The 17,666-nt window shown below is 52.2% G+C and overlaps 1 protein-coding gene across 5 annotated transcripts in view; it reads right to left on the bottom strand.

Moving 5' to 3' along the window:
* Nucleotides 1-17,666, bottom strand: part of RBPMS2 (RNA binding protein, mRNA processing factor 2) — a 90,302-nt gene that overhangs the window by 59,993 nt on the left and 12,643 nt on the right. For 3 of the 5 annotated variants that reach the window (XR_004431944.1, XM_033189778.1, XM_033189779.1), the window contains exons 2-6: nt 4,750-4,827; nt 3,528-3,566; nt 2,618-2,680; nt 2,200-2,350; nt 1,622-1,770 (exon numbers count right to left, since the gene is read on the bottom strand). Coding sequence is in view for 4 of the 5 variants with exons in the window: in XM_033189778.1 (XP_033045669.1) it covers nt 1,622-1,770; nt 2,200-2,350; nt 2,618-2,680; nt 3,528-3,566; nt 4,750-4,827 (480 nt within the window). In the remaining variant the exon portion in view is untranslated. Of the gene's footprint in view, nt 1-1,236; nt 1,447-1,621; nt 1,771-2,199; nt 2,351-2,617; nt 2,681-3,527; nt 3,567-4,749; nt 4,828-17,666 lie in introns of those variants that run through there. The other 2 variants (XM_033189776.1, XM_033189777.1) reach the window with 2 other exon arrangements.

The following is a 17,666-nucleotide window of genomic DNA, read 5'->3' as shown; positions in this document are numbered from 1 at the left end:
ACACAGAGGCCCAGAGGTGAGGATCATGTAGCTAACTGGTGCCAAAGCTGGGATCAGAGGTGAGGAGCCCAGTGAGGTGGGAGCCTGTGATTCCTTTCAGTGACTCCCAGGGCCTTACAGTTAAACATCCTCTTGACCTGAAGCACCAAGTCACTGCCCAGGTCAGGGTAGACAGGATGGGCTTCCCTGTTGGCCGCTCTCTTCCAGCCACAGAACCCAGTTTGCAGTAAATACCCAACAATTCCCTCCAGGGGAGGGTCTTTACCACCTTCCTTATTCTCTGATCAATTTTTGAGCTATTTGTGGTGCTCAGCTGGGGAAGAGTGCCAAGGTTAACCACAATTCTGCCCTCAGTACAACTGAATGTTGTGGAGCCAGGGAGCACTCCCCTGCTGGGGAAAACAGTTGGCTAGGGTAGTGGCTCCTTTCTGCTTTGGAACTGGACAAACCCAGGTGTCACTAAGCCCCTGGAAGAGCCTGAAAATGGACGTGCACACAGCTCTCGGGCAGAGCACCCGACTCTTCCCGCCTCAGCTCTGGCTCCTGTGAACCCTCCTTTCTGGCTTCTCCTACTTTCCTTCCCCATCCCCTCCTGCTCCCCAGCCAGGTCCCAGCAACCTGGATTCTCTCCTTCACAGCAGCACAGCACACCCTGGCCAGGCAGCTCTTCCTGGGGATCAGCGCTCATCACCTGGCCGGTCAGAGGTTGAGATGGGCTCAAAAGTGCCCCCCAGCCCCTTCCTGTGGCTGCCTGGCCACATCCTGTCATAGCCACTGTGAGGCACCCCCCTGCTCCCCGACACACACAGTGGGAAGAGACCTCCCCTGCAGTGTGCTCCAGTGGCCTGCACTTGTGACCGAATCAGACGAGAGGAAGTGCCTGCATGGCCAGGGGAGAGCCTGATCCCCTGCCTGCCCATTGGGCACCCAGCCCAGCACCCCACACAGAGCTTTCCTGGCCCTGTTCTAATAGCCCCGACTCTCCCCAGAAGCATTCACTCCCTGTTTCCTGCCCAGCACAGGTTCACAGTGAACAGTGTCCAGCCTTCATGGAAACGAGAGCTAACACTCAGTGAGCTCTCAGGGTGCTCCAGGTTACATCCTAGCACTCACTAGTCACTTCGTCTTGACATCTAACTTTCATAACAACCCGAAGGCAGATTATCCGAGCATTCCCATTTTTCACATGACTAAAAAAAAAGAAAAAAAAAAAAAATTGAGGCACAGCAATCTGTAAGAGCTTGATGAAAGAGATAGGAAGGGGCAGAGGCAGATGGTCTGGCTCCCGAGATCATACCCAGGTTAGGACTGGCGTCATAGTCCCATCACCATGGGAGAACACAGTCGGTGGCTGGGCAGGAGTGCTCGGGGCTGGGGAACCGCAGCTGGGCTGCCTGGCATCCTCCACGGGAACTCGTGGGTTATCTTCTCCCTCCCCGTCAGATCCTAAACCCAAGGGCAGGGACAAATAGGTCCTTGGTGTCTGGGCTTTCAAACCATCAAGGAAGACAAGAGTTCTGCTGCAGCTCTGGGACAGCAGCGGCCAAGTGGCCAGGCACATGCAAAGTCTGGCCAGCTAAGAGCCCTCGTTCTTCGCCCTCCCTAACCTGAAGGGGCTTACCTGAGCATGGAGGGCGGCAGCAGCGGCAGTGGCAGCTGGATAGGTGAACGCAGCGTGGGAGATGGCTGGGGCCAGCTCTGTGGTGTACAAAGGGTAGGGGGCCCAGGCCTCTGGAGATGCAGGGATCAGAGCAGCCCCCATCAGGTCATCTACAACAGGAGACAACGGCCTCCACCATCAGAACACTCGCCTCCCCTTCCAAACAGAGAAGGCGACCTAGCACTATGGTTGAGCCATATGCCCCACACTGAGGCCAGACCACCCCCAACCACCAAGGACCCCGAGACCATGCAAGGAAGTCACATTAAATTGGCCTGGCATGGTGTGCATCCTGCCTGCTTTCAGGCAGGCCTCAGCCCGTCTCAAATGAAAAATCAAAGAAGGTTTCAGGGAAGCTGGAAGCCCTGGCAGCTCAGAAGCTCTAAGAAGGCTGCAGGGGAGGGAAAACCAGGTGTTTCAAAAATGGGTGGCCATGGACACAAAAAGCCTCCTGGGAAAGGGGCTCCCCTCTGCAAGAGTCTGTAAGTCTGCCCCGAATGCAACTCCATGAGGGCCTGTCAGCTCAGAGTGCCACTCACAGGGGTCCCGTGCGACGAAGTGTGCTCCCAGGGCGGGGTGCACGTTGCTGGGATTTGGGGTTGCCATTAGCTTGCTCTTGGCCATCTTGGTGTTGGCTTTGGCAAACTCTAGCCTCAGGGTCTGTGGATTCTCGGGATCAAAACGAATACCCTACATGGGTAGAGAAAAGAAGAGAAAGGCTTACTCTGGAGGACCCAGAGTGTTAATGGCAGAGAGTAGAGAAGAGCCCTGTAAACAAGCTCGCCTGGAAGACTTGCCCACACAGTGGCTGAGGCAGAGGAAAGGCAGCTCAGGCCTTTGGCACAGACAGTTTCGCCAAGGACTCTGCCCAGGAATGGCTGGGAAATAAGATACATCTGCACACCCACTGCCTAAGAGGGCTGTGGGTCAGAGAAGACCCATTCTCCACCTACTCACGTTCAGTGCATTCTTGGCTGCTTCTGCTCCTGCCCGGCTGTCAAAGATCACAAAACCAACAGGCTAGTAGGAAAAAGAGAGAACACCCTTATATCTCTGCCAGCATTCCACCTCTCCCTCCAAAATAACAACAAAAAAGAGTATCACCTATGTGGAAACAGTATTTGCCCTGCTGATGAGAATACAAAAGGAAAAAAAGCCCCCCAGAACTCCAGCCCATGTCCTCCCTATGTTCACCGGAACAGCAGCTTAATGTGCACCAAAAGTCAAGTCTCCTTCCCCAGGAATACCCTGTGGGAAATGATGTCAAGGGAGCTTAATTCCACCGAATTAAACGTTGCCCTTTTAGTAAAAGTATTGTTTTTAATGCATGTAGATAACTAAAAGTCAGTCCCAGTGTTTTCCCCAGCAAGAAAGGAGACACCAATGTATCAAGGGCATGGGAAGACTCCGGTTCTATCGAGGAGCAATAGCTTGAAAACTGCTCCAACTTCATTTTCCCAAGAATCAGTCTAGACCCCAAACAACCCCCGACGGCTAGCAGGCCCTGGCCTCCTCGTATCAAAAGCAAGAGCTCAATCACGCCATTGCACTCCAGCCTGGGCAGCAAGAGCAAAACTCCGTCTCAAAACAAAAAAAACCAGAGCTCAGCTAACTGCTCTACTATCCTCAGCCAGCCGGGCTCCCAGATTCCCAAGAAACAGACAGGGAGGACCAGGAGCTGGCTGGGCTCAGACGGCCAGTAAAGGGACAGTGGGACCTACAGAGGCTGCTCTGTGAGAAACGGGACAACAGGGAGCAAGTCTCTACCGCCAGATGCCTCTAGATTAGGGAAAGGTTAACAGGCCCCTGTTCGAAGCTCAGCAATCAGTCTGGGCTGGGAGGAAGAAAACCCTAGGAGAGAAATTACCTGTCTCGCGGTGAGCTTGATCAGGGACCCTTCATACCCCTGCGGAGAGAGGCGGCTGTTACTGCGGAAGGTCAGAAGCATGTGTTGTGCTAACCCAGCGCTGCCACCTCATCAGCTCCCGCTTTCCCCAGGGCTCCCCTGAATCATTCTCACAGCCTTCTCCCTGTCAACATCAACCCACCCTGACCTCCACCACTGCCAAGCGTTCACCGCCTTGCATTCTGAATCACACGGTCTGGCACATGGGGTGGGCATAAGGCGGCAGCACTCATCACTTCAGGCAGAAATTCCCATTTGCTCCACTAACTAGTAACCCGAGAGCACAGACCTTACCTTTTAAGTTTTCTCATCTGCAAACTGAAAAGGCTACATTGAATCTCAAAGATTCTTTATATAACCACATATATTTAAAGATTCTTACTGTTAGCTGAGCACCATGGCTCACGCCTGTAATCCCAGCACTTTGGGAGGCCAAGGCGGGCAGATCACAAGGTCAAGAGATCCAGACCATCATGGCCAACATGGTGAAACCTCATCTCTACTAAACATACAAAAACTAGCTAGGCATGGTGGAGGGTGCCTGTAGTCCCAGGTACTCAGGAGGCAGAGGCAGGAGAATCGCTTGAACCCGGGAGGCGGAGGTTGCAGTGAGCCAAGATCACGCCACTGCACTCCAGCTTGGGCGACAGAGCGAGACTCTGTCTCAAAACAAAACAAACCAAAAAAAAAGGCCAAGTGCCGTGGCTCACACCTGTAATCCCAGCACTTTGGGAGGCTGAGGCGGGTGGATCACGAGGTCAGGAGTTCAAGACCAGCCTGACCAACATGGTGAAACCCCATCTCTACTAAAAACACAAATATTAGCCAGGCATAATGGTGCGTGCCTGTAATCCCAGCTACTCAGGAGGCTTAGGCAGGAGAATTGCTTGAACCCAGGAGGCGGAGGTTGCAGTGAGCCAAGATCAAGCCACTGCACCCTAGCCTGGGCAACACAGCAAGACTCTGTCTCAAGGGGAAAAAAAAAGATTCTTACTGTCTCCATTTAACTGGCGAGGAAACAGGCTCAGAAGGCAGCGTGGGAATTCGCACAACCAGGACAGAGGGCTGGACCTGCCCCCACAGCTTCTGCCACACCTTCCCGCATCACCCTGCTGCCCGGCCCGACCCGGCTGCTTCTCCAGGGTCCCAGGCTCCACCCAGGGGTGGCCAGGTCCTGACTCACCTTGAACGGCCGGAAGAGCAAGTAGAGTTCTCTGGGTTTAATGTCCACAGGGAGGCCGCTGACAAACAGTGTCCGGACCTGGGGACAGAGACCAGTGATCAGGGCCAGGCTGCCCAAGACGGACAGGGATGACAACAGCTCTTCCTTCAGGCAGGCCACTGGAATCCTTCTAGAGGTTAGAGGAATTCAGCCTTTCCTGGGCCTCTTTGGACACCCAAGGCAAATTAACATTATTTCACAGCACTGAATTTCCCAAAGCCTTTTTCCTTCTCTGGGTACATCCCAGAGGCATCATGCAGAGTCTGCCCAATGCCTCTGCACACAGACTGAGTCTGCTGGTGAACAGAGGCAAAAAGAAAGCCCTGTTCAACAAGGGTACAAATCCAGCCCCAGCATGCCCTTTTTTCTTTTTTGAGACGGAATCTTACTGTCACCCAGGCTAAACTGCAGTGGCATGATCTCAGCTCACTGCAACCTCCACCTCCTGGGTTCAAGAGATTCTCCTGCCTCAGCCTCCTGAGTAGCTGGGATTACAGGGGTAACCACCACACCATGCTAATCAGTATGCCTTTTCAAACCAAAGCCTCCTCTAAGAATCTGAAGACCCAGCACTCTGGGAGGCCGAGACGGGCGGATCACGAGGTCAGGAGATCAATACCATCCTGGCTAACACGGTGAAACCCCATCTCTACTAAAAATACAAAAAATTAGCCGGGTACGGTGGTGGGCGCCTGTAGTCCCAGCTACACAGGAGGCTGAGGCAGGAGAATGGCGTGAACCTGGGAGGCGGAGCTTGCAGTGAGCTGAGATTGCGCCACTGCACTCCAGCCTGGGTGATAGAGTCAGACTCCGTCTCCAAAAAAACAAAAAAAAGGGGCCGGGCGCGGTGGCTCAAGCCTGTAATCCCAGCACTTTGGGAGGCCGAGGCAGGCGGATCACAAGGTCAGGAGATCGAGACCACGGTGAAACCCCGTCTCTACTAAAAATACAAAAAAAAATAAGCCGGGCGCGGTGGTGGGCGCCTGTAGTCCCAGCTACTCAGGAGGCTGAGCCAGGAGAATGGCGTGAACCCGGGAGGTGGAGCTTGCAGTGAGCCGAGATCGCGCCACTGCACTCCAGCCTGGGAGACACAGCAAGACTCCGTCTCAAAAAAAAAAAAAAAAAGAATCTGAAGAAAGCTGCAGTGCCTGACCCCAAAAAAATGTACATGTAAAAATCTATCTTTTTTTTAATCCATTGCACCACTGGCCCCTCAGACAAAAAAGTATCTATTTTCTAGATGATACCCATGGCCTTCTGGTAGAGAGGCTCCAGTCTAGTCGAGGGGAGGAGCGAAGATGTAAAGGAAACAGAGTCCCATGCCCACTATGCCCTGTAGTGATTTCGGCAGAGGTCCTGGCACTTTCTCATCCATCTCCTGCTCCTACACAAGATGTGGGGCCTTCAATGTCAAGAAACACCTTATACTCCTGTCTCTCTCCCTGCTCTTAGCATGGTGATGGTACTAAATGTTGACTGAACAGGGTAATGGGTAAAGAGTCAAAACCATTACGTTGAGTTTTGAAGAACATGCCAAGATCTTGCCAGCTTCAGGTGGAGCATTTGATGCTGTGAGGTTTTTTTTGTTTTTGTTTTTTTTGAGATGGCGTTTCACTCTGTCACCCGGACTGGAGTGCAGTGGCGCCATCACGGCTCACTGCAACCTCTGCCTCCTGGGTTCAAGCAATTCTCCTGCCTCAGCCTCCCATGTACCTGGGACTACACGCATGAACCACCATGCCCAGCTAATTCTTTGTATTTTTAGTAGAGACAGGGTTACCACGTTGGCCACGCTGGTCTCAAACTCCTGACCTCAAGTTATCCACCCACCTCGACCTCCCAAAGTGCTGAGATGACAGGAGTGAGCCACCACGCCCAGCAGATGCTGTGAGTTTTGAGCACTGCCCCCAACATAGTTACAAGCCAGGTCTAAATACCAGGTGTCCATCCTGTGGCTGTACCCACTGCTGCTATTTAAATGCTGCTGGCACTGGATGCTAAACTAGCAAGCCCTGATCAGCCAAAAATTGTGATGGGGGAGGGGAGATTTTCCATAGCTTAGATCCATTAAAAACATTTTTTGAAACTGTGGCTTCCTGAATAATGAAAAATGTGAACAAGCAGAGCATCCCTACACGCTTGACTTCTGCTCTGGGCCACATCTCCTCCTGCGAAGCCAAGCACAGGTCTTCTGAACTGACCACTGCAGATTTTAGAAGTTCACGTCTCACCCCATCATGCAGCCATTCTTGAAAGCATTTAGTTGCCCTACAGTGGGTCACATCTCCTTCTTGAGAGGTACCAAAGAACTTGCTCCACGCTCTAGTGATGGCTCGCTGACTCCAGACAGCAGCCTTTCTGAGACAATGGCTTTTATCAGTGGCTTGTATCAGGGAGCTGGAGCAGTGTTAGGCAAAACTGCACCCAATGCACCCAGCAAACTCAATAGAGCCAAGAATGTCAAAGGAAACCAGCCAGGATAGCTGCTGGTTACTGGTGTCACCACTCCCACCCACACAAGAATGACTCTCAGCCATGGTGAAGAGAAACTTTTTCCCTCATGTGAGCTTTTGCCAAGCCCATCCAGCAGAATCTCTGGCCACTCGGGATGCATCTTCTCCCTTGGGACACGTCTTTCCCTCAGCAGAGGCGCTACTATACCAGCCTCTGTGCCCAGGCTTGGGGTGATGGCACCTCACACCTCACAGCCCTGGCAGCTCATGTTCCACGGAGACACCACTATTATCCTGTCTTGTTGTTAGCAGTATTTGGAGGTCCAGACAGCTGAGGCTCCAGGATGGGCCAAACCGAGCTCCTGATCTGAGCCCAGTAGGCCTCTCTGCCATTTGACGTAAGGGCCTTGAGTTGTGTGTGTGAATCCTCAAGCGGAAGTGACATGGCTTATTCTTTAAAGGCAGCAGACCTGGAACTCAAAACCCAGGCCTCGGCCAGGTGCAGTGGCTCATGCCTGTAATCCTAGCACTTTGGGAGGCTGGGGCGGGCGGATCACTTGAGGTGAAGAGTTTGAGACCAGCCTGGCTTACATGGTAAAACCCCATCTCTACTAAAAATACAAAAAATTAGCCAGGTATGGTGGCCCATCCCTGCAGTCCCAGCTACTTGGGAGGCTGAAGCAAGAGAATCACTAGAACCCAGGAGGCAGAGTTTGCAGTGAGCCAAGATCATGCCACTGCACTCCAGCCTGGGTGGGAAACAGAGTGAGATTCCATCTCAAAAAAAAAAAAAAAAAAAAGGTCGGGCACGGTGGCTTACACCTGTAATCCCAGCACTTTGGGAGGCCAAGGAGGGCGGATCACCTGAGATCGAGAGTTCGAGACCAGCCTGATCAACATGGAGAAACCCCGTCCCTATTAAAACTACAAAATTAACCGGATGTGGTGGCACATGCCTGTAATCCCAGCTACAAGGGAGGCTGAGGTAGGAGAATTCCTTGAACCCAGAAGGCGAGGTTACGGTGAGCCGAGATCGCACAACTGCTCTCCAGCCTGGGCAACAAGATCAAAACTCCGTCTCAAAAAAAAAAAAAAAACCAAAACCCAAGTCTTCCTACTACATGCCCAGCCTGGCAGAGGTGATGGGTGCGGGGAAAGGACGACAGGACCTGAGCACCAAGCCCTCTGGGTGGCTCAGGGTCAGCCCGCAACACCCCACCCCCAGAGGATGGGCCAAGAGTGCAGTCGCCAGTGCCCTGATGGAGGGACCTAGATCAGTACCACTCCCTTCTCTCCTCCCCTTCCTCCCCAGGAAAGCAGGACATGATTTGAGTCAAAGACCCAGACCAGAGCAGACCCACAGAAACCTCTGCTTCAGCTCTACCCAGGGGTCACACATTTCACCCGGGCTAATTTTAAACCCTCCTTCAAATGCCTCCTTTCTGGCCAGACCTCCCCAGAGGCCTCTTAAATAGCAAGTTCTCAGCACAGAGTTTCCTGCTTGAGGTGGGGTGGGGTGAGTGTAGGGGCTGTTTCCTCATCCCGGCTCAAGACTCGTTTCCAGGATTCCCTCTGGGCCCGATGACCCTTTTCCTCAGGGTTCCATCTTTCGGGTTCTATGGAGTCCAAAAGGCTACCCCACAGCTCCCATCCTGTCCCTGGTCACCTCTCAGGTGATCAAGGCAGTCACGGATGAGCTGGTGGGCCCGTGTGCCTGAGCACAGATGCTCTGTGGGGAGCAGTCTGGGAGGCTAAGTCACAGCAAGTGTGACCCCCAAACACCTGCCTTGGTTCCTACTCAATTCCAGCCACCCCAGCAGATGACATCTCAAAGCCCACCCCCTTGTACAGACAGGGAAACTGAGACCCAGAAAGACTCGGTAATTTGTCAATGGCACACAGCTGAGTTCACGGAGGAGCAGGGCTCCTGAGACCAGGCACCCTGACTCTGCTGTTTGTGAGGACACGGGGAGTGGCACAGGGCAGCCTCATCAGCCTCATGGGTGGGTAAGTGCTGCCATCCACCCACTCTGTATGACACTTGTTTAGGATGACGGCCACACCAGAGTGAGGAGGGCAGAAAAAGGGGAAACTGGCAAACCAGGAGCGGGGGAAGCATGGGCTCTGCAGGCTGACCAGCCACACGTGGGGAGGACAAGAGGTTCCAAAGCCGCCCAACAACTGCTTCCATCAAGCCTACCCAGCCCATCCACTCCAGGGCCCTGACAAGCGTCCACAAAGCTGCCTGCACTGGCCCCTTGGCTCACGCCTTCCTCACTCCTTAACTAAAGGTATCCAGCCTTCAGGTCTTTCTGGCGTCTTCAGCTCCCCTTTCCTTCCTCTGAAGTCCCACAGTGGCCGTTAGGACCCTTCGCCTTACAGTTCCCAGCAGTCTGAGGTACCACTCACCTTGACTACAGAAAGCTAGGGCAGGAACCAAGCCTCAAAACATTTCCATCTCCCAATGTCCCTAGAGTCAGGTCTAAGCACTGGAGATCTCCCCCATCTCTACACACCTCAGTTCCTGCAGAGAAGAAACTCACAGCCAGAGACCGGATGTGATCCAGCATAGCAGAACGATACCATAAATGGCAGAGAGGGCCCGGCATGGTGGCTCACGCCTGTAATCCCAGCACTCTGGGAGGCCGAGGAGGGCAGATCACTTGCGGTCAGGAGCTTGAGACCAGCCTGGCCACCATGATGAAACCCCATCTCTACTAAAAATATGGTTAGCTGGGTGTGGTGGCACACACCTGTAATCCCAGCTACTTGGGAGGCTGAGGCACGAGAATCCCTTGAACCCGGGAGGTGGAGATTGCAGTAAGCCAAGATCATGCTACTGTACTCCAGCCTGGGCAGCAGAGCGAGACCCTGTCTCAAAAAAAAAAAAAAAGGCAAAGACAGACCTCAGTTACACTGGAGTTTGCTTTCTAGCTTCATGCTTGGCCTGAGGAAGCCACTTCATCTTTCCGAATCTCAGTTTTTTATTTTTATTCTTTTTCTTTTTTTTTTTTTTTTTTTTTGAGATGGAGTCTCACTCTGTTGCCCAGGCTGGAGTGCAGTGGCACAAACTCTGCTCACTGCAACCTCCACCCTCTGGGTTCAAGTGATTCTCCTGCCTCAGCCTCCCAAGTAACTGGGATTACAGGCGCCTGTCACCATGCCCAGCTATTTCTTTTTTTTCTAGTAGAGACAGGGTTTCACCATGTTGGCCAGGCTGGTCTCCTCACCTCAAGGAGTTCCTTAAGGTCAGGCTGGTCTCACCTCACCTCCTCACCTCAAGAAGTTCCTTGGGGTCAGGAACTCCTGACCTTGGCCTCCCAAAGTACTGGGATTATAGGTGTAAGGCACCATGTCTGGCCTCTTTTTTTTTTTTTTTTTTTTTGGAAATAGAGTCTCAGTCTGTCCCCCAGGTTAGAGTGCAGTGGTGCTATCATAGCTCATTGCAGCATCAAACTCCTAGGCTTAAGAGATCTTCCTGCCTCCACCTCCAGAGTATCTGGGACTATAGTTGTGCACCATAATGCCTGGCTAGCTTTTCCATTTTTGTAGAGAGGAGGTCTCACTATGTTGCCTGGGCTGGTTTTTAACTCCTGGGCTCAGGGAATCCTTCTGCTCCAGCCTCACCAAAAGTGTTGGGATTAGAGGTATGAGCCACCATGCCTGGCCTCAGTTTCTTTATCTTCACAACACAAACACCATCTACCTCCAAGACTGAGAGAGCTCACCTTACTCTCTCCATTACTTGTGAGAGCAATAAAATGCTGGCTTCATTTAGGGCTCCTGCATTTACCCGCACAAGGACCTCCCTCATCAAGTGCCATGAGCCACTTATTAAGGTTGTCTACTGAAGCTGGATTGGGTCCAGGTCAGACTGAAGCTGGGAATGTGGGTGAGATGTCCTAAGGTGGTCACTAGAGTCTAGTTTTTCTCTTCCCCAGGGGAGGTAATGTCCAAAATAGAAGACACATCACGGAGATCAGCTAGTTCAACCCCTTCATTTTATAGATGCGGAAATTGAAGCCAAGAACAAGGTGACAAGGCAAGCTGATGGCACAGCCAGGATCCTTCAGCAATGGCAGGAACAGAGACATGCAGTTACTTCTCCAAGGTCCAGCCAACTAGTCTTGTGTCTCAGGCCAGTACTGGGGACCACCATAGCACCTATGTCAGGGTAACAGGGCCTGACATTCAGGAAACAGGCTGGATGTTCCAACCTGGGCAATATAGTAAGGCCCTATCCCCCCAAAAAAATCAGCCAGGCGTGCTGGAAGGCATCTGAAGTCTGAGCAACTCGGGAGGCTGAGGTGGGAGCATTGCTTGAGCCCAGGAATTCGCGGCTGCAGTGAGTCATGATCGCAACACTTGCATTCCAGCCTAGGCAACAGAGCAAGACCCTACCTCTAAAAAATAAAAATAAAAATAAAATAAAGGGTAGGTGCAGCCAAGGACTCAGGCACCAACAGCTAGTTGATGACAAGAAGGAAAGCTCAACCAAAGAACTCATGTCCTGCCTATTGGGTTTAACTCAGAATAAACTCATGGGTTTATTACAAGAATTCAGCACATACGCAAAATGTTGTAAAGCATTTGAAGAGTGCATGGGGTGGTTCTCACAATCTCAGGCTGCTGGAAGGCACCAAACACATTCATGTGGGCCCGTCTCCTTCCATACTCTCATCCCTTCTGCAGAAGCATCTAGCAACCCAAAATGTGAAGAGCAACCATGGCCCTTCCAAAAAATCACCCTTATGGGAAGTAAGAGCAGAAATGCTGGGAGCACAGTCAGGTCCTCAGCACAGCTGGAAGGTATGCCTGTAGTCAGATGCAGCAGGTATGGGGGAGACCTGGGGAACAGACGGAGGATGATCCTGAGAACTCAGTCAAAGATACTTGTTGAGGAACAACCCTTCTGGTGGAACCTGCTGCAAGCAACAATATAGGCAAGGAACGTGGCCAGGGTTGAGTACCCATACAGAATACCACAGACATGGCTGTGTGGCTCTCATGGCCCACAGGAGCAGACCCAGCCCTGCTGGAGGTCCCAGTCAGTGCCAGGCCTACCTAGGGGAACTGACCAACTTTTGGCACAACTGTGTATCTGCCCAGCAAAGCTTTGGGGGCACCCAGAGTTGCTCTTTTCTGAAGCAAGTCTTGCTGCTTGTCTTCCCTCTAGAGTCACAGGGAGTGGGTGGGTGGGAGAGGGGTCCATGGACCCCATGGGCTATCACTCACGGGCACTTCCTGGAGTCCTCTAGGTCTTTGTTGCCAATTGTTTATAAGCCTGACTCCTTTGGGGAGAAGGGCCTGTCTGTTCTTGAGCTCTTTCTCTCCAGCCAGTACTAGACCTAGGGTGCCTGGGAGCTACCTATATTTATTTTTAAATAAAAATCAAACGTTTATTTTTATTTTTTATTTATTTATTTATTTTGAGATAGGGCATCACTGTGTGGCCTGGGCTGGTCTCGAACTCATGGGCTCAAGTGATCCTCCCACCCTAGCCTCCCAAAGCGCTGGAATTATAGGTGTGAGCCACCTCACCCATCCTGAGCCACCTCTTGACCTCTCCCCACCTCCCTGGGAGGCCCCTCAGTCTCACTCCCAGCTCCAGCATCGTAACTCAGTCCTGGGTCCTGGGGAAGGGGAGAGCAGCACCTGGGTGGCACAAGAAGTAGAGCTCCCCATCCTCAGCCTTGTTTCTGGAGGCCTCTGGAATGGGGAATCCCCTCCCAGTAGAAATAGGTCTAGAAGGAGCTTCTGGACCATGCTGTCTAATCCCACCACGATGGAGGAGCCTGCCCAGGCTGCGCAGGTCACCCAGCCCTCTCCTTCAGGAAGGTGTGAGCTGCAAACTGACATCCAAATGTTCTTCCTCCACAGCCCTCTCCAGCCGAGAGGTTAAGGGGTCATTTTTTAGAGAAGAGAAGTAGGAAGACGGGGCTCCAACCAACCTATTCCCATCTACGTGTCAGTGATGTTTTTCCTTCAGACAAACTGACATTTATTTCAGTATCTTCAGAAAAAAACAAATTAAACAACCCTTCAGGAGCAAAGTATCAGAAGCACTCAAGACACCAGCACAAATCCAGGCTTGTATGGAAAGGGACTCAGCCTGTTTCTTTCTTTTTTTAATTATTTTTTAATTTTTTTGAGATGGAGTCTTGCTGTCACCCAGGCTGGAGTACAGTGGCACCATCTCAGCTCACTGCAACCTCTACTTCCCGTGTTCAAGTGATTCTCCTGCCTCAGCCTCCCGAGTAGCTATGACTACAGGATTGTGCCACCACGCCTGGCCAATTTTTGCATTTTTAGTAGAGATGGGTTTTCGCCATGTTGACCAGGATGGTCTTGAACTCCTGACCTCAAGTGATCCGCCCACCTTGGCCTCCCAAAATGCTGGGATTACAGGCGTGAGCCACCGCGCCTGGCCTACTCAGCCTGATTCTATCAGCTCAGGTAGTCGTCTCTCTTGGCCCTGGACACTGCCATAGGCAGACCTGGCATTCAAGCTGCTGCCACAAAAGGCCAGTGACCCGGACAGTAGATGCTTAGGGTCCGTCCTCCCAGGGCACACACAGGGCCCAGCTCACACGGGGGTCCTGCAGGAATAGGGAACAGGCTGGTGGGGGACAAGGAGGGGCCAAAGCAGCTGAGCAAAGCCTCCATGAAGAGCAGGACTGGGACGCCAGGTTGGCCAGGAGCCACGACCATGGGGACCCCACACTTGGTCAGAAGTGGCTGCGGCCTGGCCGCTCACCAGAAGCACGTCTCCCTCTGCAAGGGGAAGGACGAGCCCGATGCTGAGGGATCCAGCTTCTCAGATACTGTGACCATGAGGACAAGCTCCATAAGTGCTGGCTTTTATAAGCAATGGAAAAGGAAAAGGTAAACACTGCTTTCAAAAACAGTGGTAGGCTCAGGGATATTAAAGTCTCTTATGCTTTAAGTCTAGGGGACAAATCCTAGCCTTAGAATAGCCACAAAAGGACCATAAACTCTAGGAACCACCACCTAAAATACAGATCCTTCTCCGGATCACCTGAGGTCAGGAGTTCTAGACGAGCCTGGCTAACATGGTGAAACCCCATTTCCACTAAAAATACAAAAATCAGCCGGGCATGGTAACGCATGCCTGTAATCCCAGCTACTTGGGAAGTTGAGGCAGGAGAATCACTTGAACCCAGGAGACGGAGGTTGCAGTGAGCCGATACCACACCACTGCCCTCCAGCTTGGGCAAAAAGAGTGAAACTCCATCTCAAAAACAAAAGAAAGAAAACAGACCCTTCTCCACCAAGGACACTGAGGCAAGAAACCACTGGAACCACTCCCCACTCTTCCCCACCCACAGACAACCCACCAACCCACCAGGAACTGTCACCCCTCGAGGCCAACTCTGGCCTTCTGTAATTTCCTGCCTCACAGTATTGGGACTTGGATAGAAGACACCCCAGGAAAATCTCACTGCAGGCAATAGAAATATCCTACAAAAAAAAAAAAAAAAAATGACTTTTGCAGCAACCCTTTAGCATCTCTAAAAGTTAGAATTCAATCTGGAAAGGAAGAATGTTTCAACCGCCCACTCACAATGTTCAAGTAACGAATGTGCGTGCTTCAGAAGTCCCCTACCCACTGCTTTGAGTGAGCTCTCCTGGTGTCATCTGGATGGAAAATACTACTTTGGGAAGGGGGTCAGAAGAGGAGGGAAATCCAAAAAGGGAAAAATGAGCCTCTTATAAGCCCCTCCCACACCCTTCCCCAACTCCCAGCCCTCAGCAGCAACCCAAATACAGAACATCTGAGCTGGAAGAAACCTTATTTTTAGACAAGGAAACCAGGGCCTAGGGGTCGAGCGAGTTGCTTGCAGTTACCGAGCATGTCAGAAACAGCCTGTGTCCCCAAGTAACCAGCTCACGAGTCAATGCTCTTTTGCAGACCTTGATCTCACACCAACCCACTCAGACCCAGTGGGGCCAGCCCAAGCTACCCAGGAACAAGTGACCTTCAGCTTTTTTTTTGAGACAGGGTCTTGCTCTGTTGTTCAGGCTGGAGTGCAATGGCACAAACATGGCTCACTGCAGCCTTGATTTCCTGGACTCAAGCGATCCTCTTGCCTCAATCTCCTGAATAACTGGGACCACAGGTACATACCACAAAGCCCAGCTAATTTTTTTTTTTTTTTTTTTGAGACAGAGTCTCACTCTGTCGCCCAGGCTGCAGTGCAATGGCATGATCTTGGCTCACTGCAACTTCCGCCTCCGCCTCCTGGGTTCAAGTGATTCTCCTGCCTCAGCCTCCCAAATAGCTCGGATTACAGGCACCCACCACCATGCCCAACTAATTTTTGTAGTTTTAGTAGAGATGGGGTTCCACCATGTTGGCCAAGCTGGTCTCAAACTGCTGACCTCAAGTGATCCATCTGCCTCAGCCTCCAAAAGTGCTGGGATTATAAGCATGAGCCTCTGTGCCCAGCCCCCAGCTAATTTTTTAAGTTCGTGTAGAGTTAGGGTCTCACCATGTTGCCCAAGCTGATCTCGAATTCCTGGGCTCAAGCGATCCTCCTGCAATCCCAAAGTGATTCACGCCTACAGTCCCAAAGTGCTGGGATTACAGGTGTGAGTCACTGCACCTGGCCTGGTCTTCGGCTCATGAGCACAGAGGACACACACAGTATCTTGCAAAAGGTTGTGGTAGGTGTGATGGTGGCAGTGGCAGGGGGGTGGGGGGTGGTCCCACTGGATGATGCCATGGTGAGTCCTTCATGGTTACAGGCCAACGACAAGACTGAATGACAGACTGCCAACTCCCACAGCTGAGTGTGAGTGGCCTCGTGTCCCACTAGCTGCGGGGAGGTTGGGGGTGGGTGGATGGAGCAGGCCCAGCCATCCCTACCAGCCCAGACCACAGAGCACATGAGCTGCAGCCTACATTTCTAAGTTTACGGCTTTCCTGTTATAAAGACACTGAACAGGTTTTTAGAATTTGCTGCCATCATCATCACACCCAGATCCGATCTGGCTCCCCCAAGGGAAAGAGACCCCATTGAGAACCAGGACACTGCACTCAGGGTCCAGCTCAGAAGACATCCGCTGACGAGACTTCAAACAAAAGACAAAGAACCTCAAAACAACGTCAGGAAACCCAGGTTGAAGACCCAGCCCTGTCACCGGCCATGGCAGGTGGCTTTGTGGCCTTCTCTAGTCAGCCTCAGCTACAGGAGAGTAGACTTGCCTCAGGTCCTGTCACACAGACACTCCATGACACCAGGCATTTTAAAGGGCAGTAGAAGAATGTGACTGAGTCTCAGATAAGACTCAGTCACTGTCCTCCATCTGCTCAGAGCTTCAGTGACTCCTTCTGCCCACAAGAAGGCAAAGAAGTGGTGTGAACAGAGAACAGAAGGGGACAGAGCTGGAAGTCAGGAGCCAGCTCTGGGCCCTAGACCAAGCTGGGCCTGGGAGCTTGAGGGGGGTCTCTGCAGAGCCAATGTTAGGGCTGCTGAACAGAAACCTCAGGGCAGTCACACCCTTGGTATGGTCTTGGTCGCCGTGGTGGGTGTGGGGTGGGGGTGGGAGTGTTTTGGGGAATCGGGTCCTGCCTGGGTCCCGCGCTTAGGTTTGGCACCAGCAGGTTGCTCTTATGCCTCCCACAGGAAAGAAGGCCCTCTGAGTATGGCCACTTGACGTGAGGTGGATGGAATGTGGCGACTGGCCCGCAGACCCAGGACTTATAAGGCTCTGAATAACGACACGGGAAGACAGCGAGCAGCACACAGCCAGACAGTGGATGTGAACCTAGATCCACACACTTCACAACATGTTTCCCATGCTTCCTGTAAGGAGCTCTGGGGCCGCTCAGCTACCCAGGCAAGGACGATGCCCAGATCCCCTTCCAAGAAGCCCCCATCTAGAGGATACTTGGCCCCAGAGTTTACCAGTGTCACCACAGCCTGGCCTAGTATAGTAAGGACAAGTGCCAGGTTCAGGTGGGATCTGGTGTTCTGCCTGCCCCTGCTATCCTAACTCTTGCCCCAAATCCCATGTTATCAGGGCTTGCCTATAAGGCCCCATCCTGGGCTGCACCATGTAGTTTCATTCCTTTACACAAACCATCAGCAAGCAAAGCTCACAGTCCTTTAAGCAACAGGTAGAACAGGTATGGAGTCCCCATTTTACAGATGCAGAGATTAGTTTAGGGATCAGGTGCCTGGCTGGCCAGTGGCAGAGCTGAGGCTCAAGTCCAAGTTGCCTGAAAAGTTTGGGGCTCTTCCCCATAATGTGTGATATGTCCTAGACTTCCAACTGTGTGTGTGTGTAGGGGTTGGGGAAACAGAGACTAGGGGGAACTGAGCCAGGGTGAAAAGTTCTTTAAAAGGAGGGACAGGGCTGGGCATCTACAAGGTGGCTTCAGACCTCATTCTCCAACCC

The sequence above is a fragment of the Trachypithecus francoisi genome, unplaced genomic scaffold (assembly GCF_009764315.1).
Source record: "Trachypithecus francoisi isolate TF-2019V2 unplaced genomic scaffold, Tfra_2.0 Lachesis_group3, whole genome shotgun sequence".
NCBI classification, from domain to species: Eukaryota; Metazoa; Chordata; class Mammalia; order Primates; family Cercopithecidae; genus Trachypithecus; species Trachypithecus francoisi.
The sequence above is the reverse complement of the archived record's forward strand: the minus strand, read 5'-3'. Positions and strand labels throughout refer to the sequence as shown.